Source organism: Mastigoproctus giganteus, chromosome 5 (genome assembly GCF_048544385.1).
Source record: "Mastigoproctus giganteus isolate SK-2022 chromosome 5, ASM4854438v1, whole genome shotgun sequence".
Lineage (NCBI taxonomy): Eukaryota > Metazoa > Arthropoda > Arachnida > Uropygi > Thelyphonidae > Mastigoproctus > Mastigoproctus giganteus.
Genome location: NC_143579.1, coordinates 238,315,624 through 238,338,433, shown reverse-complemented (window position 1 = coordinate 238,338,433; position 22,810 = coordinate 238,315,624). Strand labels below are relative to the sequence as shown.

At 34.6% G+C, this 22,810-nt stretch overlaps 1 protein-coding gene across 2 annotated transcripts in view; it reads left to right on the top strand.

Moving 5' to 3' along the window:
* Positions 1-22,304, top strand: part of LOC150086312 (lysosomal Pro-X carboxypeptidase) — a 55,281-nt gene extending 32,977 nt beyond the window's left edge. For both annotated transcript variants that reach the window (XM_090373829.1, XM_090373830.1), the window contains exons 6-10: positions 831-1,000; positions 4,022-4,186; positions 8,153-8,340; positions 20,439-20,640; positions 22,207-22,304. In XM_090373829.1, the coding sequence (XP_090229955.1) occupies positions 831-1,000; positions 4,022-4,186; positions 8,153-8,340; positions 20,439-20,637 (722 nt within the window). In that variant the 3' untranslated portion in view covers positions 20,638-20,640; positions 22,207-22,304. The remainder of the gene's footprint in view (positions 1-830; positions 1,001-4,021; positions 4,187-8,152; positions 8,341-20,438; positions 20,641-22,206) is intronic.
* The last annotated feature ends 506 nt before the right edge of the window (positions 22,305-22,810 follow it).

Here is a 22,810-nt window from a genome sequence, read left to right as displayed (position 1 = left end):
AGCATAAATCATAAGAAAATAAATATAAATAGAAAAAAAAAATCAATTTTCAAATTCAAGTATGCTTGAAGAGTTTGACTTTTACTGAACTCAAATGAAAAGCTTGGAATTCAGAATACTCCCTAAAAATTTAATAGCCATGCATCTCAGAAGATGGGTTTTATTCTCATTGTTTTGTGAGAGCACTTTACCTCCTGTCAAATTCCTGCATTTTGATGAAGAGTAATATTCCCCCCCCCAAAAAAGCATAATTCAAAAGTGTTCCTTGCTCCCTTTCTTTTCCTCTCTTTTGTTCTGGATTATGTAATCTATATTATCCATAGCCATCACCACAGTGTCAACCATTTTGTGCTGCGATAGCTTTAACACACTTTCCCCATTCTTTATTCTCAGCACTGGAAAAAAAAATTTCAGATCTTACCTGAAACAATTTATAATCAAATAATTAAATTGTGAAATTACATGGATAGGTTCAAACAGTAGATGAATAGGTATGCCACTCACATACCTATTCATCAGGGTGAACATATAAACGGTAATAATAATATATGATAATTTTGCTTATGCTCTATAAGCTTGTTTCCTTGCATCATTTGCCACTACTAATACTAATAATTCTAAGTTTAGTAATTAATGAAATTAACCAAAGTGTTATAAAAATCTCTTCATTTTTATAGTTTCAAAACTCTTATTGTAATATGTTGAAAAGTTTAGTTTTGGCATTTTAAATCTGAATTGTATTTTTTGATATTTGATGATTATATTACAATGTAACAAGTGATAACTGAAATTTTTATATTTACGCATATTACTGCTTTATCATCCTACAGCAGAAGGACTTGAATGGTTATCAGACAACTTTCATTTCTGTGACCAGTTAACGTCAGATGATATAAGTGATGTCAAAAATTGGCTGTCTGAAACTTGGTCGTACCTTGCTATGACTGATTATCCATATCCAACAAATTTTTTGGTTCCTTTGCCTGCCAATCCCGTTAAAGTGAGCACCAGTTCATTTAAGTTTCTTTTGTTAAAAATATGTTCCTCTATGGTTGTATTTAATGAAATACAATACTTGGATGTTATAGTGTTATATATATGATTTAAATTTTATGATTTGGTCAATGGTTTGCAAATACTGATAGTGATCTGATGATGTACAGAAAAAGGAAAGCACGGCAGAACGAATGTCTTTCCTTTATATTTGAAAAATAATTAAATACTAAGTTCAAAATTTTAGCGAATCTATAACACAGAATTATTTTGCTAACATAGTAAGTGCCAGCTTTTTTTTTTTTTTTTTTTTGCAAATAAAACTTCTGTTAGTGTTTTTTTTTTTTTTTTTTTTTTTATTATAATCTTAATATTATAATTTTATTATAATCTTAAACATAAAAGCATAAAAGGTCATTATTATAAAATGCAAAAAAAAAAAAAATGCATATGAACTGGATTTCAGCCCAAAGATTTCAGCTTTTATTTTAAATTTGATTCTGCTTTAAAAGAATTCTGAATTGCACACATCTAACATATTCTACTAAATCTTAACATTGTATCTCCCTCTTTTCTAAGGCATTAATACATTTATATTATGATTGTTATTTACACACATTGAGTTGTGCGGGTGTGAAAATATATTTCAGGGTGATAAATTTCAGATAATTTACTATAATTAGCAGTTAGCAAGAATGCAATAGAATAGCTATAGCTTTTACAGTCTTCATAAATTTGTAAATGAATTATATATTGTTTGCATTTTCAGTTAGTTTTAGAACCAGAGCTTTTCTCTGGTTATTTTGTGCTTTTTCTCAAATATTTCCCCACTGCTTTCATACCAGTTCTCACAAAATTCTGACTCGCCACCTGCAGCATGATCAAACTCACTTCTTTCAGCCACTTCTTTCCAGTGCTCTGAGTGGAACACTTATTAGTGGAGGGGGTTCTTGAGATTCTGTGCTGGGGACCTTTGTTTCTAATTTTCATTAGGATTCTGCTTCTGGATTACAGTAATTCTAAATTATTTAAACTGGGAGGATGAAAGCATTCTCAATTTGGAATATAACATTTTCTCATGTCATGCTTGGCATTTTAACAGGTCTTGTAGTAATTCTGAGTGTGAGAGGATATTCAGCTAGGCAAAGTAAACAAACCCAATTCAGAACTTCTCTTTCTGATGAAATTTTGGAAGTGACTTTCACAGCTTAGTCTAGACAGTTGAACCATTGTTATAAACAAAATTTTGACTCAGTGTTTGTGAAGAGGGCAGTGTCTGAAACAGTATCTTCCTTGCAGCAGTCATAACCAATAACAGCCAATCCAAACAAAAAAAAAAAAAAAAAACAGCATGTGTACCCTGTACAGATGAAAGATGTTTTATTTTATGTGAAAACATCTTTGACTAAAACCAAAACCATTTAAATTTTTAAAATTGAAGTTATAAACAATGTAACTTTTTTTATGCTCACGCCCACTACTTACTCTACCGAATCAATGTTTGTGACTGAGTTAGTGCCATTTATTATTATGTTAGGATCACCCATAATTCATTACATAAATCCGTATTTTGTGTCTATAAATTACGTGTGTTCTCTAGGATTTGCCTTTTTGCTGGATGAAAAATCCCCAGTTTCTGCGGGGAAAACTTTGCTATCTATGCCTGAGACCAATTAACTCGGCCACAGAGTGAAAAAAACCCATTAAAGTTCCTTGCATCATCGATGGGATTCGAACTCGTTCCTTTTCCACCTGCTGTGGGGAGTACGATGACGATACCACTGTGCTACCTGCACAGACCTAGTATCATCTAGGAAGTGACATCATTTCTGTCTCGCATTTTTGTTACCAGTCAGTTTTACTTCAGTCCGAAAAATTTAGTAGATGTAGCCAAAGATGTTTTCACATCAAAACCCGGTGCCTCCATGGCCAGGTGGGAAGGAGCAGCAGTGCGTAGCACACACTTCTTGATTAGACCGGGGTTCGAGCCCGTCACCACCAAATACAGAGGATGCGGAAAGGTCAGGGAATTAGCAACTAAGGCAATATGGCCTTAGTTGCTAATGCCCCTAAAAACCAAATAACAAACAAACAAACAACATCAAAACCCACAAATAGAAAAATGCTAAATGAGCTAATGCTTGAAAGCATAATATATTGGTAAGCAATCCTTCGGCTGTATTTAAATATAATATAATCCAGAGTCATGATTTTAAAAAAAACTTTTATGCTTTCCAAAAGTCAGAGATGGCAGCTATGCAACATAATCAAAGAAGTTATGCAACTACAGGGTCTTTTTCCCATGTTGGCTTGTTTTAACAAATTAACAGCGACTAACCACAATGTTAGTCACTGTTAGTTTGCAGTTCTCTTTTTGAATGGCTGCTACCACTGTACAAGAATATAAATCCATTATATTCTTGTACAGTGATACCATAATGGAATACTTGGGCTATCTGATATTCTGTAGTTTCTAGTAGCCTGACAATTGTTCCTTCTATAAACATGGCAACAGGAATTCTTTGACACATTGTAGTTAGCATACCTGGAAAGCTTAGATTTTTAGATTTTAATAGGAGCAAAATGATGGAAACCAAATTAGCAAATTAACTGCATAATCAGAAGCCAAACTGATTTTTAATCAATGCCACAAGTCATGCTTTAGAAAAAATGATCATTGGGCTACTAGAAAGTAAGAGTATCAGAGTAAAAAAAGGTGACTCAAAGTTACAGGCTGTTTTCTCAAAACTCTGAGTTTTTCTAAGAGATGTTTAAAAAAATGTAGCCATAGGTTTTCTGCTGTAATAATGATTTTGGCGCCCATGTAATAAGTTGAAAGCAGTTTTTTTTTTTTTTTTTTTTAAGTCAACTCTTGAAACTAAGATGAATCTTATTGGATGAACACATTACAACAGGTTTGAATATATAATCTCAATGTTAATTATTGTCTTTCCTTATATCTGAACTGCTTTTAACAATTTAGATATGAGGTAAAATGTCCTTATATAGAACTTTTCTTTTCTTTCAGGAAACCTGCAAATATCTGACTACAGTGCCATCATCTGATGTAAAACTTTTATACAAAATATACCAAGCAGTATCTGTGTTTCATAACTACACAGGCAGTGCCCCTTGTTTTGAGTTGAATCAAACTGCAGGAGCTGCACTGGGAGAGAAAGGCTGGAATTATCAGGTTTGAGCTCATAATAGAATATAGCATCAAACACTTTTTAGCTAAAATCTTGTAGTTAATAGACAGTATATTATAGTTATGTGATATAAAAACATAACAGGATAAAATCCATATCTAATTTTCATACCACACCACACACCATAGATGAAAACCAAGATAGATCTTGGTTTTCATCTATGCAGTGATTTTCCAGGAATATGTATAAAAACTCAGAGTAAAACAGCTTTTTTTTTTTTTTTTTTTTTTTTTAACACACTTCTGTTTGGTCACTCAGCCATAGCAACTTCTAAGTTGTGGTTGAGTTGTTCCTTATTTCCTGTTATATTGGAAATAAGTACTTAAATTCTATTCTCTGTTAACATGGCTGATTTGGAAGAATGGGATATTATAAGAAATTGACAATTTGAATTTTTTTATTTTAAAGTACAGCATTATTTTAAAAAAAAAAAGGGGGAGGGAAAAGAAAACACTGTAACTGTACATTTACCATTAAAAACATTTAACCCATTTTGTCCACTGACAATAAAATAGTAAAATTAAAAGAAAAAGAAAATGCGGGCAAAATGAAATTTGCTTATATAGAAACACTTGCTTAATATATTGCTTTCAGGTTATTATGTGTTCATGTTAAAAAAATGGGGGGGGGGGAATCTGTTGTTTTATTTTTGACTATAATGCACTTCATTTATAACAGAGATGTTAAAAGTTGTTCCCTGACACCCTCATTATATTGAGGTTGCACTGAATTGCACTTTCGGCCATGAAGCCTCACAAGTGTTAACACTGCCTGCTTTTTAGGAACATTTGCATATGTGTTAAGTAACTGTATGTCTTCACCATATCTATCATTACGCACTAACAACGCGACTCCCAGTGGATGAATTTACACAAAATTTTATATTCAGTTCTTTTAGAAAGATTTGTCAAGCCATCCCAATTATATGCATACACATATGCACACACACACACATATTTTACATACATGTATATAAGACTGTTCATATACTGTGTATTGTAGCTGAAGCACTGGCTGTTGTATTTGTTCCTGTGAGCTGATTGGAACAATAAATGGATACAAAAGTGCATACAAAAGCTATTGCTTCTCTTTGGTTATCAATTTACTAAGTATATAAATCATAAATTACTATTTGCCTATTAGGTTATTATGTATTATATTAATCACAGTAAAGCATGAAATATGGGTTATTTTTCAAATGTTATTAAAAATCCAGGAGGGTTTAATATTGTACTACAATGTCAGGCACACATTGCTCTTTCTTTATTCTGTTAAAGCACAGAAGGTTCATGAAATATGTTGCATATCAATTTTTATTAAAAATCCAAGATACTATGAAATGCCGAGTGAATATTAAATTAAGATATGTGCAGTGATGTGTAAGCAATTACTTAATTAATTTATTTAATTAATTAAATGAATAGTAACGAGGTTATTAGCTATTTACTGTACACTTCTTTTAATCACAGAAAAGGAAAAAAATTCCATTAATTTAATAAATAAGAATTGAATACTGAAATGCAATGCATCATATATTACCTAACTTGTTATAAACTATTTGCAATTTAATAGTTGAAGGTAATTAATTAAATTAATTACTCTAAAAGTAATTAATCACATCAATTACTGTTATAAATTATTTTCAATTTAATAGTTAATTAAAGCAGTCAGTTTGCTTTTATACTAACACTTTTGCATATATATCGAGCTATATTAGTGTTACCAAGTCCTACTTAAGCAATACAGGGCCAGTTACAAACTATGAGCTCAGACACATTTATTCTTTTTTAACCTTTTTATAAATATTACATGTTTTTCAAGTTTATTTCAATTATATTGTATTATAATGGTTTTAGGTGCATTACAGACCTTCAAGTATGGTGCTGCCATCTCTTATCTGTGTTTCTAAGTAATTGTAGACAGAATTTATAATGGATGGCACAACAAAATTAGGTTTTAAAATTGTGGGAGAAAGAGGAGACTGCTTCCTGCCCATTGATATTCAGTTTTGGCTTACAAAAGACAAAATTCACTGGAATTCAGGTCCAGAAGTTCATGATATTGAATCAAGTGATTAATAAAGAGATAAAACAATAGTATTATATCAAAAAAAAAAAAAAAAAAAAAGTAAGGAAAATATTTTTACATTCTTTTGCAATTTTTTTTTATTCACATTTATTTTACTCTAATATTGAGCAACTAAACCAAAATAAGAAAAAGTTAATATTTAAAAGAATTTATGTACAAAGTTTTCAATTTTATGAATTCAAATTTTAAAAAAATTTTAAAAACTCCCTCCCCCAGGACACATAAAGTGCTTATAAACTCACTTATAAATAGGTTAACATGTTATCAAAAAGTCATTTATCAATAGTTAAATAAATTTCAGTATATTCTCTGAACAGCCAAAGCCAGAAGAGTTCACAGATTTGTTGTGACTATATCAATATATTTAATTAAGGACAGCCACATTTTTTCCTCCTCCCCCACTCCCGAGCCACAATGGGCTGTGCATTTTTTTATTTGTAGTGTATGGGATAGAACCCAGAACTTCCTTGTTGCTGTCTGTGCACACTAACCACTGGACCAAGGCCAAAAATCTCATATTTGGGCTTCATCAACAAATATTTGTAATCCTTAAGAAATTATTTAATTGATTTTTGTTAGCTTTAATAGAGTTCAACTGAAAGTTATGACTGATGTTGATAATGCAACACCACATATAGTTGTGGTCAAAACTGACCACAGCTCATTCATGACTGACTGATTTTTTTTTTTTTTTTTTTTTTTTTATATCTTGAAAATGTGGTATGCAGGGACTAGCTAACTTTTTGTCTTGAAAATATGGCAGCTTAGCAACTTTTCACAAAATATTTGACTCATCTAGACATAGAAACTCGTAAATCTGCAATCAGTCTGTATTTAGACCGTGTTTTGAACAGTGTGTTTCATCACATTTTAAAATGAGTGAGTTTATTGAGCAGTGAATTTGCATCAAAAATTGGTTTCAAATTAGGGTAAAGCACAGCAGAAACCTATAAAATATTAAAAACAACTTTTGAAGAAGATACTTCAGGTCATTCAAAGACTTTTCATTGATTTGCAAAGTTTAAAGCTTAAATTATATTCAACAGGCAGCTTGTCCATTGAAGATGATTTTGGCTCTGGCTGCCCTTCAGCTTCGAAAACTAATGATTCAATTGCTTATTTTTGTGATCTGATCAGGAGTGACTGACGTTTAACTACCCACAGCGTTTCTAGTGAATTTGTTATTTCTTATGGGATATGTCAGTTGGTTTCAAAACAAGATTTGGGAAATAAGCTCATCTCAGTAAGATTATCTTGATCAAATGTGAAGACCATGCTTATCATATTTTTTGACTAACAGGACATTTTTGTCGTGCAGAGAAAATGACCAGAAAATTGGGCTTTGGGGGAATTGGTGCATGCTCAGCACTTTCCATGCAAGAATTTCTTGTGAAGCACTTCAAAACGATGAGCTTACCTGGCTTTCGGTAAATCCTCTTAACAAAAGCCAGGTAAATCCACAGTTTCATTACTTATTACTTATAAGATAATTAGATGTTCTTTATCTTTCGAGGAATAATGCTGACTCTACCAAGAACATATGTTCATAAATTAACTTGAGTCCTCTTTTGTGGAATAACAAAGTAATAGTTCTTATTTTGGATTCAGATTGCCCCTCAACTATGTTCTAAAATTCTTTTTTTTTTTCTTTTTTTTTTTTCATTATTATTGATGATATTGCATACACCATTTTTCAATAACTACAATTTGTAACTTGTAAATTTAAGTTGAAATTATTTATTATCATTTAACAAATCCAATAAGTTATTTATATGTATAAAAAAAATGTATGTAGAGTAGAAGCCACATCACAATTATCTAAATAAGTTTTTACAGAAAATTTTATTTCTATATATTTTTAGGCTTGCACAGAAATGGTTATGCCTATCTGTTCAGATGGCGTGAATGATATGTTTGAGCCACATCCGTGGAATTTGACAGAATTTAAAGAAAACTGTAACCAGGTTTGGAATGCTACTCCAGACCCTTACAAGGCTTTCCTTATGTATGGTGGAAGAAACATTTCTGCTGCCAGTCACATAATTTTCAGGTAATTATTAGGCAACGGAAACCTTTAAACTAAATTAATTTGGATTATTGCATCGTTCATTGTTTATTACTGATCGCATTCAGGGATGAATAGTAAACTATTAAATATATCTCACCACCCCCTCCCCCTTTGAATGATAATGGTGTTCAGTTTGAGTATTTAAATGTATTTCAAAGATTTTCTATTAGGGTGGAAGGATCTGCACCCTTTCAGAAATGTTTCCAGATTCAATCTGGTTTTGGGTACCTGGTGGCATTTGTGAAGTTTTGAAACGTGATGAATGGGGATTGCATATAAGAAAACTGCCTTTTCATAGCACTGCCTTGTTGAAATTGTGCCATTGTAGTGGCATCTGATCAGTTTGCCATAGGTTTTTGCTTTCTGCATTAGACAAAATTTGTCTTTTAAAAATTGATTCTTATGCTAAAACAGCTCATGAAAATTGGAACTTTAGATTCAGTAAATATGAATTTGCCTTTTGCTTGAAATTAATATATTTTTTTTTTTCCAAAATTCTATTAGTATGAAAAATGCCTTGAAAGTTGGGAATATCATTTATAATAAAATTCTTCTTTACACTAACTAAATAGTTAAATAAAAACTTTGATATAATATAAAAAAATAATGAAAATGTGAAATGGGACTAAAATTATAAAACCATGTACAAATAAAAACTATGTATACATAAATCACATAAATTATCAGAAGGCACAAACAGCAGCAGGTTTTATCAGTACTGCCTTTCTCTGCCAAAGGACTCAAAAACCACAACTATGGATATATAAATACAGGAAATAAATCTGAGAAAGACAAGGCAACTAAGAATGCATAAAGGTAAAATGAAGTCAGAGTAGATTATTTGCTATTGATAACATGGGTATACATGGCAGGATTCCCATTTAACATGGCTCTACCTGACAGGATTCCCATTTTCTTTCTGTGAAAATGGGACAGCAGGTCTGTCTCATTTTTTATCTGTGTGGCAGAGTTTTAAAAAAACAGAATTATAACACTTGCTATAGTGAAAGTACTATAATATACATACATACAGGTGTTTTTTATATAAAATATATATTATGAATTTTATTTTCTGGTAAAAAAAAAATGTACCATAGATGTATTAAATATAAATTTGTGCATTTTAATTGTAAATTAATATTGTATGTGCTTTTTTTTTAAGTAACATTGTATTATTAGTGTAAATTGTCCTAATTAGTTCTACTATATCTGTGGAAATTTTAACTACAAAACTGGAGATAAAAAGAATCATGGAATTTAACAAGAAAACATAATGTACTCATTTTGATTAGAATTGCTGACCAAGACTTACTGATTATGGGTCCATGTTATGTTTACTCAGTGTGATAAAATTGTGAGGTATGGGTTATGAGGCATGGAAGATGAAATTCCTTTGCATTTGGCATACTGTATTAGATACATTGCATCACATTGCTATTGCTATTTTTGCATGTGTAAAGTCTTATAATACAACAGTATTCAAATCTACTGTTGGCTGTTTGTCCTGTCCACACCCTCCCCCCCCCACACACACAGTGAAGTTCAATTAATTATACCTAAACCTCAGAACTTTAACATTTGCAGCAAAAAATTTAAATTCATGATTGTTCCTCAAGAAAGCATTGTGAATTTGAAAATATTGCTGAATTTCAAAATTCAATCCATGCTGAAGAAGACAGCTGTTTACAGAAGCTGAACGGAATGGTCTGGTATGAGACTTGGATCTACTGAAGAATTTAGACAGCTCTTAGGCTCAAGGTTAATTGAAAAAATATCTGTTGATAATTTTTCACTTAACCCCGAATGGCTTAATCAATTCACTGCATGTCAGACTGGAACATTCATTGACAACTTGAAAACTTTTTTTTCAACGTATATATCTCGAACTGATAGCGTAAGGTATAAAGTAAAACTAGATAACATAATACGAAGCACTGAATTAGTAATCTGTTAGCTTATTATAGTATTACCAATTAAAAATATTTATTAATCTTATTAAATTCCATTGTTAATTAAACTGTAATTAAAAAGGAAATCATGACCCAGACTAGAGTGGCGAAGCAAAGATCACAAACTGGCAAGAGTGCTGTGACTCGGGACAAATGAAGGGGGCGATTCTCTAACGCATCACAGTCTCAAAAAATGTGCAAAGTGTGAAATATTTGTTGAAATTTCTAAAACAGTACATGATCTAGCCAAGGAGGATGTCTTTGTGTGTGTTAGATGCCCAGGGTGTCAAGAAATTAGGTGCCAACTCAGCGTTCTGATGGCCGTCTATGAGAGCTTCAGATGTAGGGTAAATGCCCTCGGAGAAATTAATGAGGGGCCCATCAAGCTCTCAGCTGCCCAGCTCAACTGCAGAGCTGAATCCTGTGATTCAGGCAACACAGAGCAATCTCCAAGGCAGAATGTGCTGGTCTCAAAGGAACTAGTTATTGTTGGTGACTCTATTGTCAGGGAGACAGGGAATATACTATGCAAGAAAGATAGGCAGAACAGGACCAAGGTGTGTCTGCCAGGGGAAAAAGGTGATGACGTTGTAGAGCAGATATCATCTTTTAAGGGCACAAAAGGTGATATTGTTGTACACATTGGAACAAATGACATTAAGAGTAAGAGATCTGCAGATTTACTCAACAAGTACAGGTCAATGTTGAAAAAAAGTCGCGAGTTAGGGTTAGCATTAGTAGAGGCATTTGATGCAAGAAAGCAAGCTTATGCAGCATCAGCCAAAAAAAAAAAAAAAAAAAAACACTTCCACTTCAGGGTTGAATGCGAAAGTGTCAGCAATTTTGCCCAGACACGATAGGAGGGATTATATGATGAGAGTCTTGTCGATCAATTCGGCCCTGGAGAGATTGTGCAAGGCAAAAGGAGTAGAATTTTTTTCAGCTGGGTCTGTGCTTGTTGACAGGAGAAACTACTTCTTCAGGGATTGGGTACACTTAAATAGAAAGGGTGCAAGAATATTTGCTGATGCTATCGAGGCAGTGTTAGGTGGGTCGGAAAACTGCTAGCTTGGGGGGATACAAGGATTAATAGATTAAGAGTAGCCACTGGCAGAGGTGAAAGTGATTCTTGCACTGCTTCTATTAGAATGAGCAGCAACATGGAAAGCAAGGCAATGGAGATTTCCAGGACTGTTGGGAGTCATAGTGGAACAATTAAATACTTGGGCTGTGTTAGGGTAACTAAGAGTAGAAACAGGTGCATGTATACTTCCATGTACACCAATGCTAGGGGTATAGTTAATAAATTTGATGAGCTTGAAGTGCTAGTCAAGACATCAAAGGCTGATATTGTTGGGGTATCAGAGACATGGTGTCACACAGATATAAGCAGTGCAGAATTGGAATTTGGGGAGTACAATGTGTACAGAAAGGATAGACAGGAAGGGAGGAGGGGGTATGCTGTTAGTTAAGAAACACATAAAATCTAAGGAAGTGCATCCAATTGATGTTGGTGAACAATGCAATGTTGAGTCTGTTTGGTGTGACATAAGAACTCAGAAAGGAAAAATTAGAGTAGGTGTATAATGAGCAATTGTGCAGAGAAATAGTGGGCCAGTAAATCAGTGTCTTATAATGGGGGATTTTAATTTCCCAGAGATTGACTGGAATTTGTGGGTTGGTCACTCACATACTAGCAAGGCTTTTTTGGATTTATTGGATGACTGTTTTCTACAGCAGCATGTTCGAGAGGCAACCAGAGGGAGTAATACTCTTGATCTGATTATCAGTAGTGATTATTCATGCATTAAGAATTTGCAGATAAAGGATCACTGGGTGACAGTGATCACAACCTACTGATACTTGAATTACTTAAAGATGTAACTACCATCAAGGCTAAAGGGAAGGGCTTTTCTTTCGTAAAGGTGACTATAGTGGTCTCAGACAGTTTTTAAATTCTGTACAGTGGGATCAACTGATGATGTTACCAACATTGAATTCTAAATGGGGAAGCCTTCAGGGAATTAATCTTGGAGGCTACTAGGCTTTTCATTCCAACTAAGAAATACTGTTCAAGGTTCAGGCCTAAATGAATGTCAGATGAATTAATGAGGCTCGTGGCAGAGAAGAAAAATGTATGGGTTGCGTATAAATTATCAGGTGACACAGAAGCCTATGGCAGATATAAGCTTGTCTGGTAATCAAGTCACAAAGGAGGTTAGGCAGGCGAAGGAAGATTACGAGAAATCTTTGGCAAAGGATGCAAAGAAAAACCACAGAGTTTTTTACTTGTGTAAACTCTAGAAGGAAAGGATGAATCAGATTGGACCACTTAACATAGATGGGTTGAATATTTTGCATCTACATTTCATACATGAGGAATTATTCGATGAGGGGAATGCCAGAAGTTTATCAAACTCTAACAGGGAGCTAAGTGATTTTGTAATAACTGAGAGCAAACTGGAGGAGAAATTGTTGAAGTTAAACATAAGGAAGGCACCTGGGGTGGACGGGATCTATCCAGTTATAACGTACAAGTTAATGCAAATGCATCATATTAGTACGCAGCTAAAACTCTGAATTAGCACAAATATGCAAAGGCGGCATCATTTAAGTTATATCTCATATTGTGAATACCTTCACGAGTTGCCATGATATTGCACTACTTCAAATAAGTAACGCTTCACAAAGGAGAAGACTGTTGTTACTTATTCTTAGCGGATACCACCACCCAGATGGCACCATTTCGGGGTACCTAGGGTACCTACCCACCCACCTTCTTTGGCGGGTGGGTAGGTACCCTAGTGATGCAATGATGACAAAACAGTTATGAAATATAACTCCACAATATGATAGATGCCTTATGGTGTATAATATAAATTAAGACTGAAATGTGTTAAGTGCTTTAGCCTCAGGCTGCGAGAGATTTAGACAACGTACAAGTTAGTGCAAACACATCATATTAGTACGCAACTAAAACTCTGAATTAGCACAAATATGCAAAGGCAGCATCATTTAAGTTATATCTCATATTGTGAGATATAACTTAAATTGTGAGATAAGCCTGAAATGTGTTAAGGGCTAAACACATTTCAGTCTAAAGCCCTTAACACATTTCAGTCTTAATTTATATTATACACCATCAGGCATCTCTCATATTGTGGAGTTATACTTCATAACTGTTTTGGCATCATTGCATCACTAGGGTACCTACCCACCCACCGAAGAAGTGCCAAATAGCCCTGAAGCAGTGCTGTCTGGGTGTTGGTATCCGCTGAGAATAAGTAACAACAGTCTTCTCCTTTGGTAATTCAGAGTTTTAGCTGCATACTGATATGATGCATTTGCACTAACTTGTACATTGTATAAATCTCTCGCAACCTGAGACTAAAGCCCTTAACACATTTCAGTTCTATTCACTCATATTAAAGGAGGCAGCAAAAGAAGTAAGCAAACCCTTAGCCATAATTATGAGAGCTTCCTTGAACTCGAGGGAGATTGCCATGGACTGGAGGTGTATAAATGTATCACTAATTCATAAAGGGGGACCAAAAGGTGACACAAGTAACTATAGACCTGTTAGTTTAACTTGTGTCCTGGGGAAAATAATGGAGTCACTGGTTAAAGAGGCATTGCATGATCATCTAGACAAGACTGCAGTAATCATTAAGACATGGCATGGGTTTGTTAAAGGGAGATCTTGTCTGACCACTTTGATTGGATACTATGATGTGGTCACAAAAGGACTGAATGTCAAAAATAATTTTGATGTCATATACTTGGATTTCAAGAAATCTTTTGATACAGTTGCACATGGAAGACTGCTGTACAAATTGGAGAGGTACAGCATTAAGGGTAAGTTGCTACAATGAATAAAGGGAAAGTTGAGTCGGAGATGACAGAGAGTGGTAATCAATGGACATTGCTCTTCATGGACAAATGTTATTAGTGGAGTTCCCCAGGGTTCGGTGCTGGGCCTATTGTTGTTTTGTGTATTCATCAATGATATTGATGAAGGTATATCAGGATTAATGTCCAAGTTTGCAGATGATACAAAGGTTGGCAGGGTTGTTAACGACAGTAAAGACAGTTAAAAAGTAAAACTGGATCTAGATAAGTTGGGCAAATGGGCTGAGAAGTGGCAACTGAAGTTTAGCATTGACAAATGCAGAGTACTGCATATGGGTAGCAATAACCCAAGAGAAATGCAACAACTGCGTGGTACTACACTCAGGGAAGTGGAAAGCGAAAAAGACCTGGGGGTAATTGTGCAGTCAAATATGAAGTTCGTTGATGAGTGCAGATGGGCTGCCAGGGCAGGTCATGGAGTCTTGTCAATGATATAAGGAATTTTGCTAGCAGTGATAGGGAGGTGATTATCCCATACAAGGCAGTGGTCAGGCCACATCTAGAGTAGAGTACTGTGTACAGGTCTGGAGGCCTCATTTTAGGAAGGATATAGAGTTGCTAGAACGAGTACAAAGAAGACAAGATTGGTGCAGGGAATGAAGGGGTGCTCTTACCAAGAAAGGTTTAAGTTATGCAAATTGCAGCACCTGGAGAGTTTGGCACCTGTGAAGTGATCTGGTTGAGGTGTATAAGGCCTTGAATGGGTTGAGCAAGCCGAATGCTGATGCGATTCTTCTTCTTGCTCAGATTTAGAACTTGAGGAGGCATAGGTTCAAATTGAGGAAAGACAGTTGTAGAACAGGTGGCAGAAATTTGCCTTTAGCCAGTAGATAGTTGATTGATAGAACAGGCTTCCATCTTCTGTTGTGGAAGTTGATAGCCTAAATAAATTTAAGGCTGAGCTGGACAGGCATCTGGAACGAATGGAGGGGTGAAATGGGAGTTTTTTTTTTTTTTTTTTATTGTGGCTGATGCTGCATAAGATTTCTTTCTTGCATCATATGCATCCACTAATGCTAATGAGCCTAATAAGTATTCTGCTACAAAGCAGGAATAAGTTACCCTCAGTTCTGGTTGCCTACTCTGTATGCTTAAAGGAAACTTATAACAGCCTGAAATTTTTGTTAGAAAGGGTGAAATATTGTGAGTGGATAGTTTGTGGTGATTTGGAAGTTCTTACTATACTTCATGGACCACAGTCAGATTGAACAAAATTCTCTTGCCTTCTGTGACCTATGATTAAACGATTAGGGTTAAAACTGATCATTTAATTGGGAAGCTTGGCCAAAAACAATGAATCTTACACCTGGAAGCATCTTCTGTCGCCTCAGTCTTCAGCCCACACTTAGTACTAAGTACTAATTAGGTTCTAATACACACACACACACTTGTGTGCGCGCGCTGACAAAGTTCATAATGGCATCAGTAAGTGGTTAGCATCTATGCTGTATATATTTTTAAAGTATGATGAAGTAGGACTATGTTTTCATCCCAGGGATGGACTGCCTGTGAAAATTCTCTCCCCCCCCCACTATAATATGTGTTACAAACACTATGGGCCCCAGCAGCAAGCCACCCACGCCAGCTATCATTCTGTTTGAACATATTAGGAATACATTAAAAAGTAAAATGTTCATGGGCAAGTCCAATAAACACTCATTATTTTCAGAGTATATATTTCAATAATTTGCATTATTGTATGCAAATAAAATGTGAATGATACTAGAAATAATAACCAAATGGCTCAGTAAATTTTATGACAAAATCAGAAGGCTACTACTATATACTTTCTAGTAATAACCGACAGATTGGTTTAAGTTAAACTTTATTAAAATAAATAATAAATAGATATATACATAAATAAAATACTAAAACAGATATAAAATAAAAGGGATAAAATACATAAAAGCATTGAAATATATATAAGTAAAAAAGCGATAAAATAGAAGCTTTTGGAGCGAGGTGTCCCTTCATCAGCAAGTCTGCGAATGATGTGATGAATATATATATACATTGGGTAAAATAATGCATTGTCAGACTGGATTGTAGGATGTGTTATGTTGGTGAGACTCCCAGGAGGTTAAAAGATAGTGTCTTAGAACATGAGGTGGCTCTCCGCACTGCTAATTTTGAACACTCCACTGTTGCTGAACCTTATTGGGTCGAGCAGCATAACCTTGATCCCTGATGCGACATTGAAACCATTAACTATTCACATGATTACCACCAGTGTCCGTGGCTTGCAGCACTGCACATAGTCAGCTGTAACAGTACTGTGAATCATAATAGGGGAATGCACATGCACCCCATTATGGAGTCTGCCATACTACAGTGCCATGACCGTTGGTATTCCTTACCCACGCGTAATACTGTGTTACCTGCACTGGAGTTGTGATTTACGATCATGCCCAGTCAGCTTCTGTTATTTTACCTAGTGTATATACAGGGTGATTCACTACCAGTGCGACAAACTTGCAGGAGGTGTAGGGGGCACAAAGACAAATCAGAATCACATAGCACTGCAGGGTCCGAAATGCCTTCATCATGCAGTAGAGGACGTTGAACGGGAGGTCACGTGAACAGCGATCCCGCTGGAAGTCAGCATTTGCGAACCAGTTCCTGAGGCAGTAGGATGGACGAGTATTCAAACGTTGAACTGGCCGACATGTACCTCGCGTATGGAGCTGCGGACTGTAATGGGCGCACCACTCTGCGCTTGTACCAGGAACGTTTCCCACACAGGAGTGCTCCTCCTCATACGATTTTCGCACGTGTGCACAGAAGGTTATGTGAGACTGGTTGTTTCACGAGAGGTACCGAATCGAGAGTGAATGATGTGGATGCCAGACAATGAGGAGAATGTCCTACGTCTTGCAGAAGGCAATCCGAGTACGTGTACTCGAGCAATAAGCCAACGATTGGGTATTTCCCAATCCACTGTATGGAGGATACTGTCAACAAACCAAATGAGTTCATACCATCTGCAACGCATCCAATCATTGGAGCCTGCGGATTATCCACTCCGGAGGACTTTTGCTACTTGGTTTCTTCAACAGAAACGTTTCGCAAATGCTGACTTCCAGCGGGATCGCTGTTCACGCGACCTCCCGTTCAACGTCCTCTACTGCATGACAAAGGCATTTCGGACCCTGCAATACTATGTGATTCCGATTCGTCTTTGTGCCCCCTACACCTCCTGCAAGTTTGTCGCACTGGTAGTGAATCACCCTGTATAAAGCCAGCGCACCATTCACCGACTTGCTGATGAAGGAACACCTCACCCCGAAAGCTTCTATTTCATTACTTTTTACTTATATATATTTTATTGCTTTTAAAGCTTTTATATCTGCTTTAATATTTTATTTATGTTATTTCATTACTTTTTACTTATATATATTTTATTGCTTTTAAAGCTTTTATATCTGCTTTAATATTTTATTTATGTATTTATCTATTTATTTTAATAAAGTTTAACTTAAACTTTATTAAAACTTTAACTTAAACTTAGTGTCAGTCATTACTAGAAATTATATAGTGATACGTAGTCCGTAACTGAAGGCCTGTTTTAATAAAAATAGGGTTAGGTGCCGACCACCCAAGATTGAACACACATTTGTAACCAAAACATTACCAAACACAATAAATAATCGTAATAAAATATTGCTAATGTTTTTGCTTTTGTCATAAGCAAACTTGTTCTTTGTTTGATTTTCTATCCAAACAAGTGACAGCCGTTCCATCTCTTCCAATTCTTTATGTCTTGATCTAATGGATTTTAATTATACTTTGAGTTGTTCCTGCTACGAAAGTTATTTTTATTTTCTCTGCATTCTTTCTAATTCTTGGCATTGCCTCATTTAGCCCTGTAGCACGTGCAATATCACATGGTCTTTCATTTTACTCAAAGCGTTTCACAATTTCATATTTTTTTTCTCTATCGACAGAGGCGGACTGGCCATAAGCCTTAGCGGGGAAATCACACTGGCCTCCACCCCAGTGGGCTGGAGGCCAGTGTGATTTTGGCCATAAACGCTAGTATGAGGCCACTACAAATTTTCCCAGATAAGAAATTTTTTTACCCAGTCCGCCTCTGTTTATCGATATTGCTTTTCTTTTTCTCTCTGAATCTGTGTAGTATCTTCACCAGCATGCTTCCTTTTTACTCATTTTTAAGGAATAAAGCACAATTACAAAATGAGGAGTCGCGTTTGATACACATAAACAAAGCTGTGCATGTGTAGCAACACTGTAAAGGCAGAGACACACTATTAACACCTCACTAGCTCACATTTTACTAAAGCACATTTCTGGGGGTTACTGCCATAAAACAATAAAAACAATTTCCAATTACATTACTGCTAGTGGAATCTATTATAAACTGGTAGTAAACTCAATCTAATTACATTTGCAATAATATCGATAGCTGGAATTGTGTGGGTTTTTACGTTATTATGGTGAAATGTGTTTCCCCTTCACTGATATAAAAAACATAAATACATTTTCTGAATCTTCTCTTCATTCCTATCGTGTTGGGTTCAGTTGGGGTGATTCCGCGTTCTACTGCCATTTCTTGTAAACACAAAGGCGAATCATGCATAAGCGAATTCTGTTCGTGTTATATACGATATTGTTCCCCTATTTATAAATCGTGTATGATCGAATTTGTGTAGTGTAAACACGTGTTATACGAGGACTGACTGTATAAGACTTGTAAAAAAAATGAAATGTCACAAACCGTTTTATGAAAGCTGAGCTTATTGGAGTTGGTAACAATTTGAAACCCTGGACCAGTTTTAGAGGAAACAATCAAGATTGTTGCTGAATGAAGAACGATAACTTCAGCAACAGAGGATGACATGGAAGATAAGGGATATGTAATGATAGAGGTTAATGAAGGACAAAATGGGGTTGAAGGAATTGATGATGACGCAATACCAATAGTTAAAATTTACTGATATTATAAACTGTGTAGAGCAGTTGCAGAGGTTGCAATTCCAAAGGAATTGCAACAATATTCTCTTAAAGAATATTCTTGGGTATAAAAAATTAAAAACTTTATTTTCTGAAAAAACAGGTTGCCAGAAGTAAATGATTAAGAAATGTTGGCTGGTGTGAAGCAATTAAAAAGGTTTGCTGTTATTTTTCAATAAACTGTATACTTTGTATAAATTAATACTTAGTATGTAAATTAACAGAAATGTTTATTTATTTTCAAACTGTTATGTTTACTTTTATACCACTGTTATATTCCATACTAACATAACAGACAAACATGCTTCTCCATTCCAGTATGTAATAAATTGTCCATAGAAGCAGTTAACTGTTGTTACTGATTTTGAGTCTTTCCTAATACTCTTTAAATGACAGACACTTCTGTGTAATGGATAAAATACAGGAAACTCTGTAAAATCTAGCACTCTACAATTAGGAATTCTTTAAATTCTGGTGCATTTTACAATCCAGAAGTATTAAGAAAGCAATCCAGCATTCTTAAAGAATACATGTAGAAAAGGGAATTATCATGCAATTATCAAAATAAAAATGTCATGTAAACTGATAAAAGATTGCACATGCCACACTATAATTATTCCTTAAGAAGAATAGTTAATTTTTTTTATCCTCCAGTGCAAAAGTATTTTTTCTCAAAAGAACTTTCATCAATATTCTCTCTGATACTAGGCAAGCATTTAAAATTGACAACACAGTACGTGACAACATTTACTTGACTTCATTTATTGTTATTTATTTACATTTGATTAGTTGAACTGTTACTTAGATTTTGAACCACTACCTTCACCTTCACTTTTTAGCAATCATAATTGTTACAGATATAAATAAGGTCAGTTGTTAGTGGTTAATATTCGTTGAAGTGCTGCTTCTCCAAAGCTGAGTGCAAAATTGTGAATATTTTAAAAGCTGGTGCTTCTCAATCTCTGAGGTGCCAGATTATAAAGTTTACTGTGCATTGTCACATTTCTGTCCTATTTAGATGTTTTACTATTATGCTAGTAACAGTAGTTAGCAAGTTATTACTACTGTATATGCTAGGTACTTACAAAAATCAAACCACATATTATCAGTTTTAGGGTAACTAACCTTATGCTTAATTCCCCTTGCTTAATCATAAAATTTCATGGATTGGCTTCAGATTAATTTTTTTTATTTATTTTTTAATGGGAATGAAACCAAAAATAATTAAATCTTTCTTCTTCTTCATTACAGCAATGGAATGCTGGATCCATGGTCATCGGGAGGCATCTTGATGTCTTTATCCGATTCGCTCATAGCTATAAAGATCCCTGATGCTGCACATCACCTGGATCTCCGATCACCAAATCCTGCTGATCCACAGTTTGTGATTAGAGCACGACTCTTGGAAAAGAAATTGATTAAAAAATGGATTTGGCATTACAGATGTTAAGAGGTTTGTGTGAAAATTATATTAGTAACTTAATTGCAAAAACAAATACAAACATACATACACAACAAATCCTTCATATACTCTTATAAAAGATGGTTATAAAATATTTTCTCACTTGACAATTTTTTTTATATCATAGCCAAAAAAAAAAAAAAAAAAAATTAGAAATGACCACCACTGAAAGATAAAATTCTGCTAATCAAAATAAAGAACGTTGTAGTTCTCTGCATGTTTGAAATGCAAAGAAATATAGAAGGCTAGCTTTTTCAAGAACTGTTTGGAATGTCATTTAAGCATTTTGAACAAGATCATCTCACTCTTAAACCAAAAAATTGTGCACTTGTTCAACTGTACATCATTCCATTAATGGATGAAGCAGTAAAAGCTAGAAGGCAAAATGATTATCAGTATATTAATTCCCTGTAGTGTTACTTATAAAGCCTTATGGGTTAGTTTTTATAAATTTTCATGTCATGTTAAGCATCGTAAGTTTTGTGGTCCAGCTTGAGGGGGCATAATTTAAGTTGATGAAGGGTGGTTGCTGGATAGATGTATGGAAGTTTGCCTTCAGCCAGTAGGTGATTGATTATTGGAACATGATTCCATCTGTTGTTGTGAAAGTAGATGATCTGAATAAATTCAAGGAAGAACTAGACAAATTCTTGGAGGATATGGGTTGGTGAAGTGTGTAGATTGTTTTTTTTTTTTTTTTGGCTGATGCTATAAAAGCTCACTTTCTTGCATCATTTGCCACTATTACTACCATATAACTGAAAGATGGTTATCTACTTATATGGTAGTGAAAGAAAGCGGGAAAAGTCCAAATTGCCAATGAAATGGCAAGTCTCATTCAGCATTGTAGATATCTCCTTTACTATATCAGGAGCAATGCAGTTTCATCCTAATCCACTTCTAATGTGTAGACACTAGTGTCCTCGAGTTTGGACACGTTTCTAAGGTCCTCTGCCATTATAGGACCTGATCTCAGTATTTTTCTCCATCCATACTCCTTTTTAACTTTTGATGCACTATCATCTAAAACAGTTTCACGAGCAGTATGCAGCACACTTTCATCTCAGGAAACTTGTCATCGGCAATAATTTCTAAATGCGGAGGGAGCAGCTGTTTTTATTGTTATAAAACCTACCCAACAGTATACAAAATGCATTCATTGCACCATCATTTTCATCTTGTGGTGCATTTGGTCTTAAAATGTTTTACTATTTAAGCCTCTTCTGCATTCTTTGAAATATCTAAATTTCAAATTTTATCCCCTCCCACAGGTCAGCAGAAAGCCTCAGAGTAAGAACAATTACAGTCTTTCTGTATAATAACTATTTTCATATTTTCTTTAAAAATTCACAGCTATTTTACATAGTCATTAATGATTTTAGGCTTCTGATAATTTTTTGAACAGTTATATGCTTGATATTTGCTTTTGAACATTACAATTTTTTTCTTTTCTGTCAATTGAATTTTTTACCCTTTAAGTATTTTTTTTTTGTTCTTCACTTACATATATATATTTTTTTTTCATTAAACATTCATTTCATATATTTTTATTTTTAGATCCTAGTCAGAGTCAAGTCTGCTATAAGGTCACTGTTACACAAGATTTTTGGTATAGCTTGAGATAGTGTAGTAAAATAAACTGCTATTTTATTATTTGTGTTCTGCTACTCTTATCTTGATACATATATAAGCTAACTTTTATATATGTAGGTTAGTGCAAATGCATCATTTTAACATAGCTATCTGCCAAAGTAGTTAAATTAATTAATTATTTGTATTTGCACTAACCTACATATTAGTCATTCTACCTCGTAGCATGAGGCCTTTGCCCTTCAATACTTTATAGTCTATATCACTACACACCATCAGGCATCTCTCATATTGTGAAGTTATACTTCATTAACTGGGTTGTCACTATTGCAACACCAGGTTACCTGCCCACCCACTGAAGAGAAGCAAACAAGTCATGAAACGCTGCCGTCTGGGTGGTGGTATCCACTGAGAATAAATAACAATAGTCTTCTCCACTGGTGAAGTGTTATTTATTCGAGGTAGTACAATACCATGGCAACTCGTTGTGAAGGCAGTCACAATATGAGATATAACCAAAACAATGCCAATTTAATTAATTAATTTAACTACTTTGGTAGGTAGCTATGTT